Below are 14,583 nucleotides of genomic sequence, written 5' to 3'. Positions count from 1 at the left end.
CGTCTCCTTCATCTCAAATCATAGGATGAATTCAATATTGCCTTTTTTTGGAATCCTTCCTGATTTAATCAACACCGGGTGAAACAACCGCAGCTTTGTTTAAAAAAATTCTCAAAGGGTTTTATTTCAGCAGTCTCTCAAATGAGTTCTGAATTCTCACAATTGGGCTGTCCCCTTCGTACATGTGACTGAAAATGAAGGAAACCCAAGCCAAGCAATTCTCTCACTGTTGCGGTTTCTCCCTACTCTGCTCTTGGGATCCTTACATATGGGCCAGGGTACAGACCCTGAACCACAGACCTCTATGGCATCAATAAAACAGGTATTGACAGTGATGGATACAGTCAACCAGACTGCAATTCTGCTGGGGCAGCCCTACAGGGCAGCCACCTGCAGCTAAGGGTGAAAGCGTAATTTTCCCTATCTGAATATATATGAAAGACTCGCGTGGGCATGGATCTGAGACACAGGTTTTGACCCAGTTCTCCTTCCAGCTCATTGTATTACATCAAGCAATTTGATTTGTTTCTGTTTCTTACCTGAGGATAACAATTTTTATCCCTATTAAACTTGGAGATTTCTGGGTGGCAGCTGTGTAGCAGAATACAGGGGTGGGACCGCAGTGCTTGGACGTCAGTGCCATACGTTACAGCGCAGAGAAGAGCAATATTGACAACAGTGCTCCCTCCTTTACTGCTCACATAAGGAAGGAGTTGAGCAGATGGGAATGGGTAGTCTTCCTATATGTGACGAGTGCAAGTGAGCAGCGTCAGATGGATAATTAATCCTCTGTGCATAGTACTTCAACCTTTTTTGTCCTTTTCAGCCCTTTCTAAATTTAGTGAAACTTTAAAACAAGATGTTGTTTTGCTTCAGAAAAATTACCTATACCTCAGAAAATGTCAAAATATTATGCCAACAAAAAATTTTCAACCTAAAAGATTCATCAGAACCACATCAATTTCACCACAAAGTGGTCAAGAATCATCTCTCTCGGGACAGCCCAGCTGTCTACCCTGGGGAAGAGCCCAAACAAAGGCGACATAATTGCAACTCCTCCCTTCATGGCTTAGACATTACCCTGTAGTTACATATCAGCCATGAACATTTTGCCATTGGAAACAAATGGTACAGATGCAGACCTTAGCTCATTTTTCCAAAGCATTATTGTTTTTGAAGAGCTCTGAAATTCTGAATTAAATTGCAAGGCAAATGATATCTTTTCTGCTTAAAAGCTTTGATATTTCCATTCTTTCCAAGTCTTCGTTTATATCACTGTACTTTTATTCTGTAAGTGCTACATCTAGTCATGCAAATTCTCTCAGCTGTAGCATGTTATTGATCCTGAAAACAGAGATATCAGTGGGAAACGGTGTAGCTATGAGATCACACCACCTCCAAAAAGGGAGGGCAAAGAGTAGGAAAACTCCCACCAACGGGCATTATTTCTTCTATCGTATACTAATTTGTATTTGCTGCTAGCAAATTACAGAAATAATGTATTTTGAGTTTTACAAAATTGCATGGCAAAGAGAACAACAGATAAGCCTAGCTGTTGTTTTAGTGAGTTCTGCTGATATCTGAGCTACATAAGGAAAGCTTGATTGCTTTCTGATGTATCCAGAAGCCCAGGAGAGATAAGACAGCCTCCTTACACATGGTTGTTTATTTAAGCAATAAGGCACAACAGGCAGTGCATTTCTGAGTGATTATTACAAGCCTCAGGTGGTGTCAGAAGGCATGGGACTAAGGGCTCTGTGTCTTTAACTCACCAAGAAGTTCAGTGATGACCTAGAAATGAACCATCTTTTGGTGTCTCATTCCTATTAGGAAAACAGAATTGCTAAATAAAAATTAGGGGGAACACTCAAATCTGTGTGGTTTCTGGGCATTACAGATGTGGATGTGACATAATGAGGAGGCAATCAGCAAGCCCCAGTTGTGTCCGGTGCTCTCAGCTCATTCCACAATTGCTTTTCATAAGCAAGTATGTGGAATCTGAGAATTCCTTGTCTTGTGAAAGGAAAATCAGTGCTTGAAAAAGCTCCCTTCTGTTACTCGCTTTTTCTCTCTACGCGGAACAGCAAGTTGGGACAAGGTGAAGAGAAGAAAAAAAACCATTACCATGTGCAAAAGCTTCTAGCGGTCAACTCTTGGCTCCTTTTTTATTTTTTTTAATTCAGAGGTGAAACATTTTTAGCTGTTGCCTTTAAAATTTGTAGCACGTTAGCAGCACCAAATTTTTAAAAATGCACAAAAATTTTTCTCCTAAACACCTCAGCTCATCTGAAAATGTTGTTGTGTTTTATTCCTGATGCAGTATGTATTTATAACAAAGTCCTGACCAAAGGTACCCAACGTAGGAAATACGTTCCTAGTATTTTCACAACTTCTGTGTGCGTGTGTGTACATCTGCAAGGATTCCTCCTTCCTGTTCACCAGTGTAAAATGCACTGAGGACAATGCTTTCCTTTAGTCACAATAGATCCCAGCTTTTATGAATGAATTCCTTCCACTCTGCCTGCATATAGATTTTTTTTGGCTGTTAATGGTGCTATCAGCGTTATGCCCGCAAGCCTGGTGTTTCTCTTCCTAGAGGCTGTAGAGTGACATGTGGAGTCTGTGGAACTATCCCCCCCCCCGCCCCGCTCTGCACAGCTCCTTCTGAACACGGCTTTAAAAATGACGGATTTTATTCCCTGCTCAATGCTCTTTGGATAATTTGCACAGGCACGTGGAAAGGAAAACAGACCTCAGGTCTGGGGGAAGCACAATGCATACTGCAAAATCTTTCCCACCTCTGGCACAGTTGGAGGCAGCTGGCTGCATCTGCTTATAGAAACTCCTCGGTCTAAGCGAGCGTGAAAATGTCTCTCTCAGCACTCTAATGCATAGGGAGGTAATTACACAGGAAGGTTTAGGCACAGTGTTGTAAACCAGGCTCAACCAAACAATGAAATAGGCAGTGCTGGTCTTTGCGGCATCCTCAGTCTGACAAGCTTTTGTCTGTCACTCCCTCGGCTTAGCATCAACGCTTCAAAACGTATTTAGGTGCTGATGCTGGAATACTTTGTAATGAGAGGGGAAGGGATGCAGAAAAGGAGCAGCCACTTGATACCAAGAGTTGAAGAGGCTTTCAAAAAGGCCCTGCGCCATTTATGGAATTAATTGGCACAGACGTACATTAATCAGTGGAAACTAATGTTTGCCCTGGTACGAGTTAAACGGGAAAATGCTGCTGTTAGTTTGTAATGTGTCTTCTATTTATGAAAGGCAAAGGTTTGCGCCAAGCTCTGTAACGGTCTATTTGCTCTCAGTAGGATTTCTGCACAAGTGTACTATGACAAAGGAAAAAAGGAAGGGAAGATTGAGTGACGTACTTCAGGAGAAGGCCAGCCCCTGGAGAGACCCTGCAGTGGAGTACTTGCTAGAGTCCACAAAAGACTGGTCTGATAAAGGACGACAACAGGGAATAAGAGAGGAAAGAAAGAAAAAGGATGGTATTAGTAAGCTGAAATATTACTCGTTTTTATCATAACAGTAGGTCTGTGCTTTAAAAGACATAGCCTCTCAATTCAGCAGTATTAGTCGAGTCAGAGATAGTGTGGTTGCCAAACACCTGCATGGTACTAGGTGGGCTGGTGGTGGAGTCCAGTATCTCTTTACGGGAGGAAACTTTAGGACAGAGACCACCAGGGATCCCCCATCGTCTTCTATCCCCTTTGACAACTCAGTGTCGCTTAGAGCCTTGCAAGGCACTAGGAGCTCACGGGTTTGAGAGCAGCCACCTATGCTCCAGACTTGGTTTCACCTACCTTGCAGGCTATTGCCATTGGTGCTGGTGCAGGTGGGAGGAGGAGAAGTTTGCGGTCTCACAACAGGCGCAAAAGCACTCTTCTGTTTCACCGCTGAGACCATGTTGGCTGGTGAGAAGGAGAAAATCCCAGAGGAACTGCTACAGTTTGAGGGGAGGCTAGTGGAGGAGGCCATTGTCGGACTTGATGGCACAACTAGAGGAAAAAAAAGACGCCCCAAAAGGCATTCCTTAGTATTAGTAATCAGCAGGCTGCAGAAACAAGAGAATTCTGCTTCTTGGATGCACTGGGTCTAACTTCAAATGACCAAGGCCTTTACTGCAGTTAGATTTCTGTTTGTTCACAGAGCATGATCAGTCACTACAGGAAACCCACTTGTTGTTTTGTTTGCTTTGCAGTGTTCAGGAGCAGAAATTCTAGGAGCTCTTAAACACGCCCTTAATTCTCTGTCAATGCAACTCTTTACTCTTACAACAACTTTGTCTTGCCATCCTTTTTCAAACTTTTCTAGCGATTGGCATTAGCCACTGCCCTGGTCCGAATTTGTAATGTTTTTGTGTAGGTGGATAAGAGGGAATCCAGACTGTGTAGGTAACTCAGGGCTTACAAAACTGAGGGGCAAGGAGAGTGGTTAAAGTACAAATCCTGATCTGGAATTTTTAACTTGGAAAAGTTTGAGTTTTTAACTGGTTTCCAAACCCAGCATTTTGAGCCGTGCTTTCCTTGTAGCAAGATGGCTCCAGAAAGACCTATGGGGTTTCAAGCAAACTTGCAGAAGGTAGAGAGGTCCTAGTGGTGATCCAGTCAGCCTGCTTGTCAACAGTCAGCAAAAATGGTTGGGTTTCTTTCCTCTCTCAAACCCTGCAAGAACTAGGGTTTAAAAGGACTTCTTCTGAAAGCTGTGAATATATATTGTCCTGGGATAGAGTTAATTTTCTTCTTAGTGGCTGGTGCAGTGTGTTGTGGATTTAGTGTGAGAATAATGTTGATAATACACTGATGTTTTAGTTTTCGCTAAGTAGTGCTTATCCTAAGTTAAGGATTTTTTCAGTTTCTCATGCTCTGCCAGCAAGCAGGTGCCCTAGAAGATGGGAGGGAGCATGGCCAGTTCAGCTGACCCAAACTAGCCAAAGGGGTATTCCGTACCATAGAATGTCATGCTCGGTATATAAACTGGGGGGAGTGGACCGAGATGGGCGGATCACTGCTCGGGCATCGGTCAGCAGGTGGTGAGCAACTGCATTGTGCATCACTTGTCTTTTCTTGGGTTTTATATCTTTTTTTTAAAATTTTATGTTACTCCTTTTCATTACAATTTTTGTTATTATAATATTTTAGTATTAGTAGTAGTGTTAGTATTACATCTTATTTTAGTTATTAAATCGTTCTTATCTCAACCCACAAGTTTTACTTTTTTTTTCCAATTCTCCTCCCCATCCCACTGGGAGGGGGAGAGTGAGTGAGCAGTTGCGTGGTGCCTAGTTGCTGGTTGGTCTGAAACCATGACATATATATATGTGTGTGTGCATGTGTATATATACATCTATACACACACACATATATATATATATACATGGAGGCTGTCCAGCAAGAAGCAACCAGTGAGATGGCTGGTCTGACAGTTTTTTACTCCTTTGGTCTCCTAGCACTAGTGGTTTTGGTATCTGTTGTACAAAAAATGTGTGGATAACTGACAGAAATCATGCTTTTCTTTTATCTCCCATTGGAAGAAACCACTAAACCTTTCTCACAATGGCCTGAGATGCTTTCCATGTCATAACTACTAGTACCAAGTCAGTCTCCAGCTTCCCTGTATCCATCAGCTTTGGGAAAGTTTCTACTGCTGGGACTTCCCAGGAATTCTCAGTGACATGAAAAACAGTCATATTTCTCACATGGCCATTTTATTTATGCACAGGAATAGAGCTGGTATTTCATATCTCACCCGAGATAGAGAATTTTGAAAGTGAAAATCTGTTTTATAATGGTCAAGACAAATAATTCTCCCAGAGGATCTATGGCCACCATCTGAATACAGTCAATACGACATTCTCATTCAGAGCCATCGACTGGAGTCTCAGCTGGAATAGCTAAGCAACCAAGCCATTCTGCTACACATGAAATGAAGATCTGGCTTCAACTACAAGACTGAAGAAAATGAGAGTCTTCATTTTTTCTAAATAAGTGTAGACATAAGGCTTCCTTTTTTTAGGGACTAAGCTGATTGTCCAAAATGCAAACCTGCTATACAGGAGGTTCAGGTTTTAAACCCATATATCCTTAAACTGTTATTTTACTATATAGCGGGATAAGTATCTTTGGTTCATGTATTTATCACTGAGGTTTTAAGTGAATTTGTTTTCATGAACACAAAGCCAACTAATTCTATACTCAGACAGCATTGCCAGTTTCCTCTCTTATCCAGCAAAAAAAAGGGAAGGACCAATAGTAAGATCCTATACTTTCATTCTTTGTCCTGTTTAGAAACTGCTTATATACATGAGGGGGCTATGAATAATTACGTATTATAGAGTAAAATTCCTATCATCTGGGCTTTGAATTATTATTTTATTTGCATTTATGTAGATAAAAATCACCCTATTTAAGTTCTTATTTGAGAATCTGATATCATATTTGTTAACACTGAGGAAATCAATTAATGGAAATTAACTGTTCAAAGTTTCACAGTCTGACAGATACAATCTTAGTCTGAAGTCACTCTATGTCTGGAAGTACTTGCTAAGGGAGAGCAATCAAAGCACCTAAATTGAATTGCTACTATACAGCAATTAGTTTATTGATTTAATTAAGAATGCCACCTTTTAATTTTCAGGTCATGATTGAAGCATTTTCTGATTCAATGGATTAGGCATTAGCAGAATGACAGAACTACCAAGAAAACCTCCCAAAATATAACAAGAATAGAGATCCAGGGCTGGGAAGTGAAGTGTTATTCTAAAGAGGACTTCGTTCATAAATATGAAATAATACACTGCTAGAGTATTTTAAATGCATTACTGGCATCTGCTTCCAAAAAGAAATGTCTCATCAATCATGTTATATTATGAATTCAGAGTGCGCAGATTCTATGACAGTAAATTCAACTTAATAAGTAAGGTACTTTGTAACATTACATGTTACATTATTATTAGAGTACAAAAATAATAACCGGTTAGCAATTCCCAGGTTATAAGTACTAGTAATGTGGGTAAATATTTTCTTCTAAATTTGCAGCAGCTAAGAAGCCTTGGAGGTAATTTTTAAAATCAAGGTTACCATCCCTTTTTTAATTCTGAACTCTGGCAATGGAATTCAAAATAATTGATTACTGCTGTTACACCACTAAACTTAAGATTTGCTGCTTAAACCTTGGTATGTCCAGGTTTATCCTGTCCGTGCTAGGGTCTCAGCCTGTAAACCTATTTACATGACAAGACCTTCCAGCCTGATTCTGCTTTCTACAGATGTCAGTGGAATCCTTTTTTGCCACATGAGTAATGTCAGAGGAATTGGGCAGGTCCTATTCATTTAATTTTCTCCCTGAGCTGTGAGAGCGGCTGCAGAAGAGGTTCATAGGCCTCTACCAATAGAAATGTATTTATATTTAAACAGGTTACTAAACCTTTAATATCAAAATGCAGAAAGTTAGTCCTACACATAAATATTTCCACAGCTGGCACTGTACACCGTAAGCTCTTTACACTTTGTATGACTTACATCTTTGGGGCATTCACCGTACGGACACTAAAACACAAACTCTAAGAGCCATTGTCACATTTCACTGACTAATACTAAGCTCTCAGTGAATTCAATGTAGTACCTACTTACAAAGCAAATGGAGTATAAGCAATCAAGATTAGGCCCAATAGTAATTCATAATTTCTATAAAGGTTATGAACATATTATTTGCTCAGAGGTCTCGGAAACATCATCATGCAGCTTATGGAAATGTCAGCCTTATTACAGTAAACTTTTCTGCCCTTCATAACTTACAGCTGGAAAAAAACTATTCTTCCTGCAGCAAATATCCTTAGCTTCATTTCATACCCACTGCAACAAAAAGTTGTGTACTGACAACTGACTTTTGATCCACTCCAACGGACATTGTCACTTATGCCCTCCCTGCTTTCTAGCAATGTTGAGGACAGCGTTTTTTATTTACAGAGTACAAGGCAGGTTATGAAACTATCAGCCCAAATCACAAGAGACGTTATTCTTTTTAAGCTCTTATGAGACTCCCTAAATAAACAAACAACAACAACAACAATAATAATAATACAGAGAAGAGCACTGCTGGCAACACGAATGTCTCCAAAGGTCAGTGCCTTGGAGAGGAGAGAAAGCACCAAGCTCTGTTTCAAGTACTCAAAATAGAAACGAGATATTGAGTATCACAGAAAAGTCACCATCTCCTTTCTAATGAAAACATGCAAAACACAGAAAAGCCATATAATACTCACTGGCATAGGGAGAATTGGCAGCAGATCCATTCAGGAAGGTTGGAGAACCGCCTAAATTTGACATTCCAGCATTCCCATAGCCATTCATGCTTGTTGTGACAGAGTTATAATTTGTCTGCTGAGGGGTGGTGCTTGGCACATAGCCATGAGGTGACACGCTGCTTGAGTTGCGAGTAAAACCTTTTGTGGGGAGGGAATACATTTAGAAATTGGTGTTAGCCCGAGAACAGTCTCTTACACAAACAGCTACAAGCCAGTAACTCTGGGCTACCTAGTCCAGGCATGGTGTGCTCGGGGAGGGCCAGGACTGACCACCACTACCACCAGGTAACCCAAATTGTGAACCCTGGCTGCCCAGGTCATTGCTGATGGGAGCACAACGGGGGAGGAGGGAGGCTACAGCCTTCGCAGCTCCTCGGGCAACCCATGCCCTCAAGCAAAGATTACCATTGGGTATTACAGGAACACTCACTCTAACAGAGCTGTTTGTAGGAAATGGAATAAACATGACCTACATTTTCAAAGTGAGGAGTACATACTGACTTAAGGTATGTTAAAAGCATGTGATTTCTGTTAACTCTCTTCTGATGTCGCTCTCATTTAACGCATCTCAAAATAGATGCTCTCTGCACGCTTCAGAAAATGTAGGCTATATTTCTCAAAGTAGTGGGATATCCTTAGTCTTTTTGCCCTGGTGCGATCATTACATTGGCAGAAAATGACTATCCAATTTGGCACCAAGTTAAAACTTAAATCTCTACCTAATTCTGGAAATGACGTTTGGGGAAACTCATATCCAAATATCCAAAAAGAAGATCTGTTTCTAGAAGCACAGAAATACAAAACACATCTTCAGTCCTAGATGAAAAAATGCCAACTTTTCTTCCTACCACACAGTACATCCGTAAAATATTTTAATCTAAAAATCATTGTTATTTTTTTAGTGTAATGCAAAATAATTTTGTCTGCCCTTCTAGAAAACAGCCGCATTCTAATACTTTCTCATTAAAGTGGATTTTTAAGTTGGATAATAAATGGAGCTGAGCCAAGGAGAAGGGAAAATGCAAAGGGTTTTTACAAAAATGTTCATCACTTTTTTTTTTTATTTTTAACTGTAGGAATTGAAACAATATTGATTTTATACAAAGTGAAATCAGAGAAGCTCTGGAAGTGTCTTTGTAAATATTTCTTTTTTTTGCTAGTTTCAAAATCTAGAGAAATCTCAAACTCTGAAAAAAAATCAGTGCCAATATTATGTCTCTTGCAAAACCAAACCAAACAGACAAATATTCAAGGGATGCTTTTGTGTTATAAAGAAATGCGACACAGGCCCCAGACTGAGAGATCATCCTTGCTTAGGAAAATATATAAGCCAGTACTTAACATTAAGCACATGCTCAAGCCCATAGAAATCCTTTTAAAATTAGTGGGATTTAAACACAAATACAAGTGTTATCCTGAGCAGAAGGAAAAGCTGTTTAGCTATATGCAGAAGTGGTTTTCCCAAATTGGGGCAAAAGTCACTAAAGCAAGGCCCATCCCATGACAGTATTGTGTCATTCAAAGGTTGTGCTTGCGTGTGGGCTGGTGTCTGTCTAGGCGTGCTCCTAGCACTCTTCCACTGCTCTGCACGTTTCCCTGACTTTTATCAGAAAAGTTTCATAGAGAGAGGAAGACGAGTCTTCTCCTGACCCTGATTGGTGGCTTGTGAGGCTTCGGAAACATTGACAGCTAGTTGACCACTAAAGGAATTCACTCCCATCATTCCTGCATGGACTGACGTGTTAGCAAGGGCGGGGAGCTGGTTGTGATTGCGGGGGACACTGTAGAGTGCTTCTGCGATGTCTGCTGCTCTTTTCAGGATTATTTCCTAGAGGATAAGAAGGGGAAAAAAGGAATAAATGAGTTACCAATGCGGCTCTAACAAACCTTTTCTTACATACTAAAATGAAATATTTCCCTGTCCAAAGGCAAAAACTAGATGCTTGTCTTTCTAAACCAGTTGGCTGACTGATAGCTAATGCTTATAAGATTTGCTGCCTTCATGATAAATCCTGACATCTGTGGTAAGAGAGTTGGAAGTTTCAGTCCCAGCGGCCACGCTTCTGTATAACAAGACCAACTGGCAGAATGGGGCTGGAGCCTAGACTCACTCTACCTTAAAAGCTACCTTTAGGGTAAAATTGAAAAATCACTGGTGGCGAGACATAATGCATACCATTGCCCATATTATATAGTATCTGGTGAAAGTGGGCAAATGCCTCCAGGGTTAATAACAGGTTGCTTTTACAAGCACTAAATTCACACCCTTTACAAAAGAAAACAAGCAAACTAAACCCCACTCCAGGTATGACATTGCCCTCTATATTTATTCTTGTCTCACATTGTAGTATCACATACCTTTAGCCCCTGATCTATCTATACATCTAAGAAATAGCCATGTTTTAGAATTGCTGAAGTAGAATGCATTTACCTGGTTATTATGTGGCATACCATAGAGTGCTTCTACTAAATCAGCAGCCCTCTTAAGTATTACTTCCTGTCAATATAAAAACAGATGCATTCCTCTGAGTTCAATAAACTCCTTGTGGGGAAAAAACAAATATTACAATCTTTTATACTCTTCCATTAGTTGCACCGTGTTTTGTGTGGTTTTTTTTTTCCTCCCACCAGGTACACCTTAATTGTAACAACTCTCAGCAACCACTGAATGGTGTTAAATCACTAGTTCATCCTATTCACACACACGCTTAATCAAGTCAAAAGGTGAGAATCATTGGTGCTGCAAAATAAAATACATCACTCAATTGTCTCTACCATCTGCACTATAAACCACTCATTGGTTTATTGCAGAATACAATCCTGAGGTCATTTAAAAGATTACTGCAATCAATGTCATTCATAGCATGTTATGAATCCCTTCAATGTGTTTATTTTATTCTTAATTGCATACTGCAGGAATTGTGACCTTACCCAGCAGGCCACATTCAAAAGATATCCAATCAGTCCTATGCTACTGGTAATGTAACCTTTCAACTTCTTTGGTTTGTATCCTGATATGGTGGGTCAGGGTAGGATCCATGTACATAAAATGATGCACAAGAGGAAAACACACACTGTAGGTAAGAATGGCCCAGTACGGTGCAGTGTTTCCTGGAAACATTCCCTGCATGGCCAGCAGAATTTAAAACAATCTGGGATTTAGTTCTCCATTTGGGGCAATTTTTTTTTCCCTCCATTTTCCTATATGTTCTTTTTAACTTAATATTTCTTAGAGTATTTTAAACCTTCGTTCAATTAATGATAGCATTTCCTGTGTTCTTACATTTTACAGTGTGGAAAAAATCTCTATGAACTCCTCTGATAGAAAATGTAAAAATGCGTTGCAGAATTAACCTAGAATAATTTTTTTTTTCTTATTCTTTCAAAGCATCTAGCAGATTCCCAATTGGCTGATCAAAACCAGTCAAGCCTCTCCTTTGAGTAAAACAATATATTTTTGCAATTCCCAGCCCCTAAGTATTGCTTGAATATACTAACAAAATGCTATTCACCACGGTATATTTCTGCAAGTAGCTCACAAAAATAGTACCAGTTCTAAGGATTTTACAGTTTTCTACAAAGTTAAACTTTTTAACTTAAAATATTTTACACAATAGCCATATTTTATACCAAAAAGAAACAGTAATGCTCAATTTTCATATACTGTAGACTCTGATCAGAAAATAGAGATATAATTGCGTTCATTTTGCTGTCACCATAACCTCTTCAAAAATCCTTGAACAACTCTTCAAATGACAAGCTTTTAGATGCATATTAGCATTTTTTTCAATTTTAAATTCTCTATAATATAAGATAAAATAGTTGTCATACTGCAGTAACTACTTATGACATATATAATGTCCTAAATTCAAAAATGAGATGGAGGATTTTTGTACTCCCAGTAAACATTTAGGCTTGCCTTCTGCTGCACACACCCCTCTCTCAGAACACACATTTAAATGATTTTCCATATAAGAACTGAGATGTAATATATAATTGATGGATTTTTAAATCACTACATTTGAAAAAGATTCTGAGGAGTTAAGTTGCTACAGCCTTTTTCCGTTTTTTGTTTGGTTTCTTTTTTTTTCTTTTTTTCTTTCTGTTGTGGTTGTTGTTTGGGGTATATTTTTGTGTACCTTGACCACAACAGTTAGCAGTATAATCATGGACGGACAGACTACAAACAACGTCCAGGTACAGTCAATCCTTGTTGCTTTACCAGACTCATCAGAACACTGAGCTGCCCTTTTTGCCTCATACTGAAGGTACAAACTAGAGAAGAACAGAGATGTTACTGGAAAATGTTATCTTTTTCAATCCATGATTTTAGGTGGAAAATTACTGCACAGGTGTTTGACTTCGCAAACTAGGATTTATTTCACTTCAGTAGAAATTGTTTGCACTATATATTTCACTGATGGAAAATTAGAATGTGATACAGAGCCCACAGAGTGCTTTGGAATACTGTTAACCTAAGCTGTCATTATGCCAAATTACTAAAAAAAAAAAAAAAAAAAAAAAAAAAAAAGTTTAAATAGTCATTTCTGCTCTACCTGACTAATCATAGTTATTTATGTAATGCTGAGCTAAAAACCTTAGAATGCATCTAAAAAAGAGTTTGAAGACCATGTTAAAAAATGAGGTAATTACATGGAATCTTACAGCCACTCTGCCTAATATCAAATAAATTCCAGTTCTTAAACATCGGAAGTTCTTTGATGCCATATCAAATTGCATATAAATAAAACTAATTGTTGTGATGTTTTTATTGAAATATGCTTGACAAGTAACATTCAATTTTCCTAGCTAGTCAATGGTTATATTTTTTCAACATTTTCAGAGACTGTAAATTTGAGTTTCATACTTTCTCTAACAGTATTTTCACACAATAAAAGCATTTCTTGTTTATGACATTTTCAGATCATACAAAGTAGATGTTACACCAAAACTCCTGTCTCAAGTAGTGGTATCTTCTATTGAAGAGCTGACGGTAGCTCCTATAGACACAAACTAGCTTTAAAAATACACAGTAAAATGCTGCGACAGACATACTCAAGACATTAACTTCTTGTTTTCTGACTGCGCCTTAAACCCTTTGCAGCTCTGCTTAAATTACCACAGAAGCTACTGTTACGACTCCACATACAAAGGAGCCCCCAAAGTCCTCTATAAGTTAGAGCAACAGACCTTGCAAGGTGCTTGGATTGCGGTGACCAGAAAATTGTTCTCACCTCCATGTCATTACGCTCACAGTGAAGCAGCCCCCGAGCATGTTTGTGTTCGGGATCTAATATATTGCCTTTCAATCAGAGCTGAGAGCCACTGAACACATAGACAGAACATGACGAGCAGGTCAGGAAAGCAATAAAGATTTTACAGAGCTGTCCAAGGTGCTAAATTTACTCAATAATGGGTTTGGCACCATAGTGTTAACCTCTCATTTACTACCAGTTTGAGGGACTAAATTGAAGTAGCTGACTTCATTTACCTTGAAATGTATATTTTATGACATTATGTAAGTAGATTGAAAGGGCACTGCAGTTTTAACAATTTAAAGGCTAGAGCATGTTTAAGATGAAGCTTGAATATTTATTGTATATTGCACTTAAACTATATTGTATATTAAAATGCATTGATTAAATTTGTAAAAGGTATTATAAAAAAGGACAGCTAATATAAAAGATCTATGTCTTTTAAAATCCAATTGATACTGCATGTTACCACTGCAATGGTGATAGATAAACAGACAGATAGCTGGACAGAGCAGCAGACAGACATCAAAAAGTGAGTGAAACTCACGTTCCATAAAAAGAAATCTCTGCATAAGCTCAAGGTCTGCTATTCCAGCTACTCCTTTGTTCACAGAAATTTTTCTTTGCCTTCATCTCAGAAGCCTAGATTTTCATAGCAGTAAGTGGGCATCATGTAAGGTCCTTCCAATTGAATATGCAAGTGGAAATATTTCCTGAGAGAGACAGAGTTTGACTAAAGCTAATATCTAATTTATGGGGGCATTTGTCAAGAAAGATCCACTCTTCTATTAATGCTAAAAGTCTGACAGTTTTCAGTTTAAAATAAAGGACTTTACAGCATTTAGTTAGAGTTAAAGTGAGGGTCTTCTTATCTTGCATTTTATTTCAAATGAGCTTCATTTTATTTCTATAAAAAAAACCAACAGAGCAAATATTGAAAAGAGGAAGGATTACTTTAGTGATTAAACATGATGCATCAGAACTCTGCCCTCCATGCAGCAACACGCCACA

At 38.9% G+C, this 14,583-nt stretch overlaps 1 protein-coding gene across 9 annotated transcripts in view; it reads right to left on the bottom strand.

The window, feature by feature from the left end:
* EBF1 (EBF transcription factor 1) overlaps positions 1–14,583 on the bottom strand; it is a 286,258-nt gene that overhangs the window by 2,060 nt on the left and 269,615 nt on the right. For 5 of the 9 annotated variants that reach the window (XM_049829285.1, XM_049829287.1, XM_049829288.1 and 2 more), the window contains 5 exons: positions 10,749–10,814; positions 9,968–10,145; positions 8,276–8,455; positions 3,816–4,010; positions 3,381–3,449 (listed from right to left, as the gene is read on the bottom strand). In XM_049829285.1, the coding sequence (XP_049685242.1) occupies positions 3,382–3,449; positions 3,816–4,010; positions 8,276–8,455; positions 9,968–10,145; positions 10,749–10,814 (687 nt within the window). In that variant the 3' untranslated portion in view covers position 3,381. The remainder of the gene's footprint in view (positions 1–3,380; positions 3,450–3,815; positions 4,011–8,275; positions 8,456–9,967; positions 10,146–10,748; positions 10,815–14,583) is intronic. The other 4 variants (XM_049829290.1, XM_049829291.1, XM_049829292.1 and 1 more) reach the window with 1 other exon arrangement.

Source organism: Accipiter gentilis, chromosome 26 (assembly GCF_929443795.1).
Source record: "Accipiter gentilis chromosome 26, bAccGen1.1, whole genome shotgun sequence".
Taxonomy (NCBI): domain Eukaryota; kingdom Metazoa; phylum Chordata; class Aves; order Accipitriformes; family Accipitridae; genus Astur; species Astur gentilis.
Note: the sequence above shows the minus strand (reverse complement) of the source record. Positions and strands in the feature narration are given on the sequence as shown.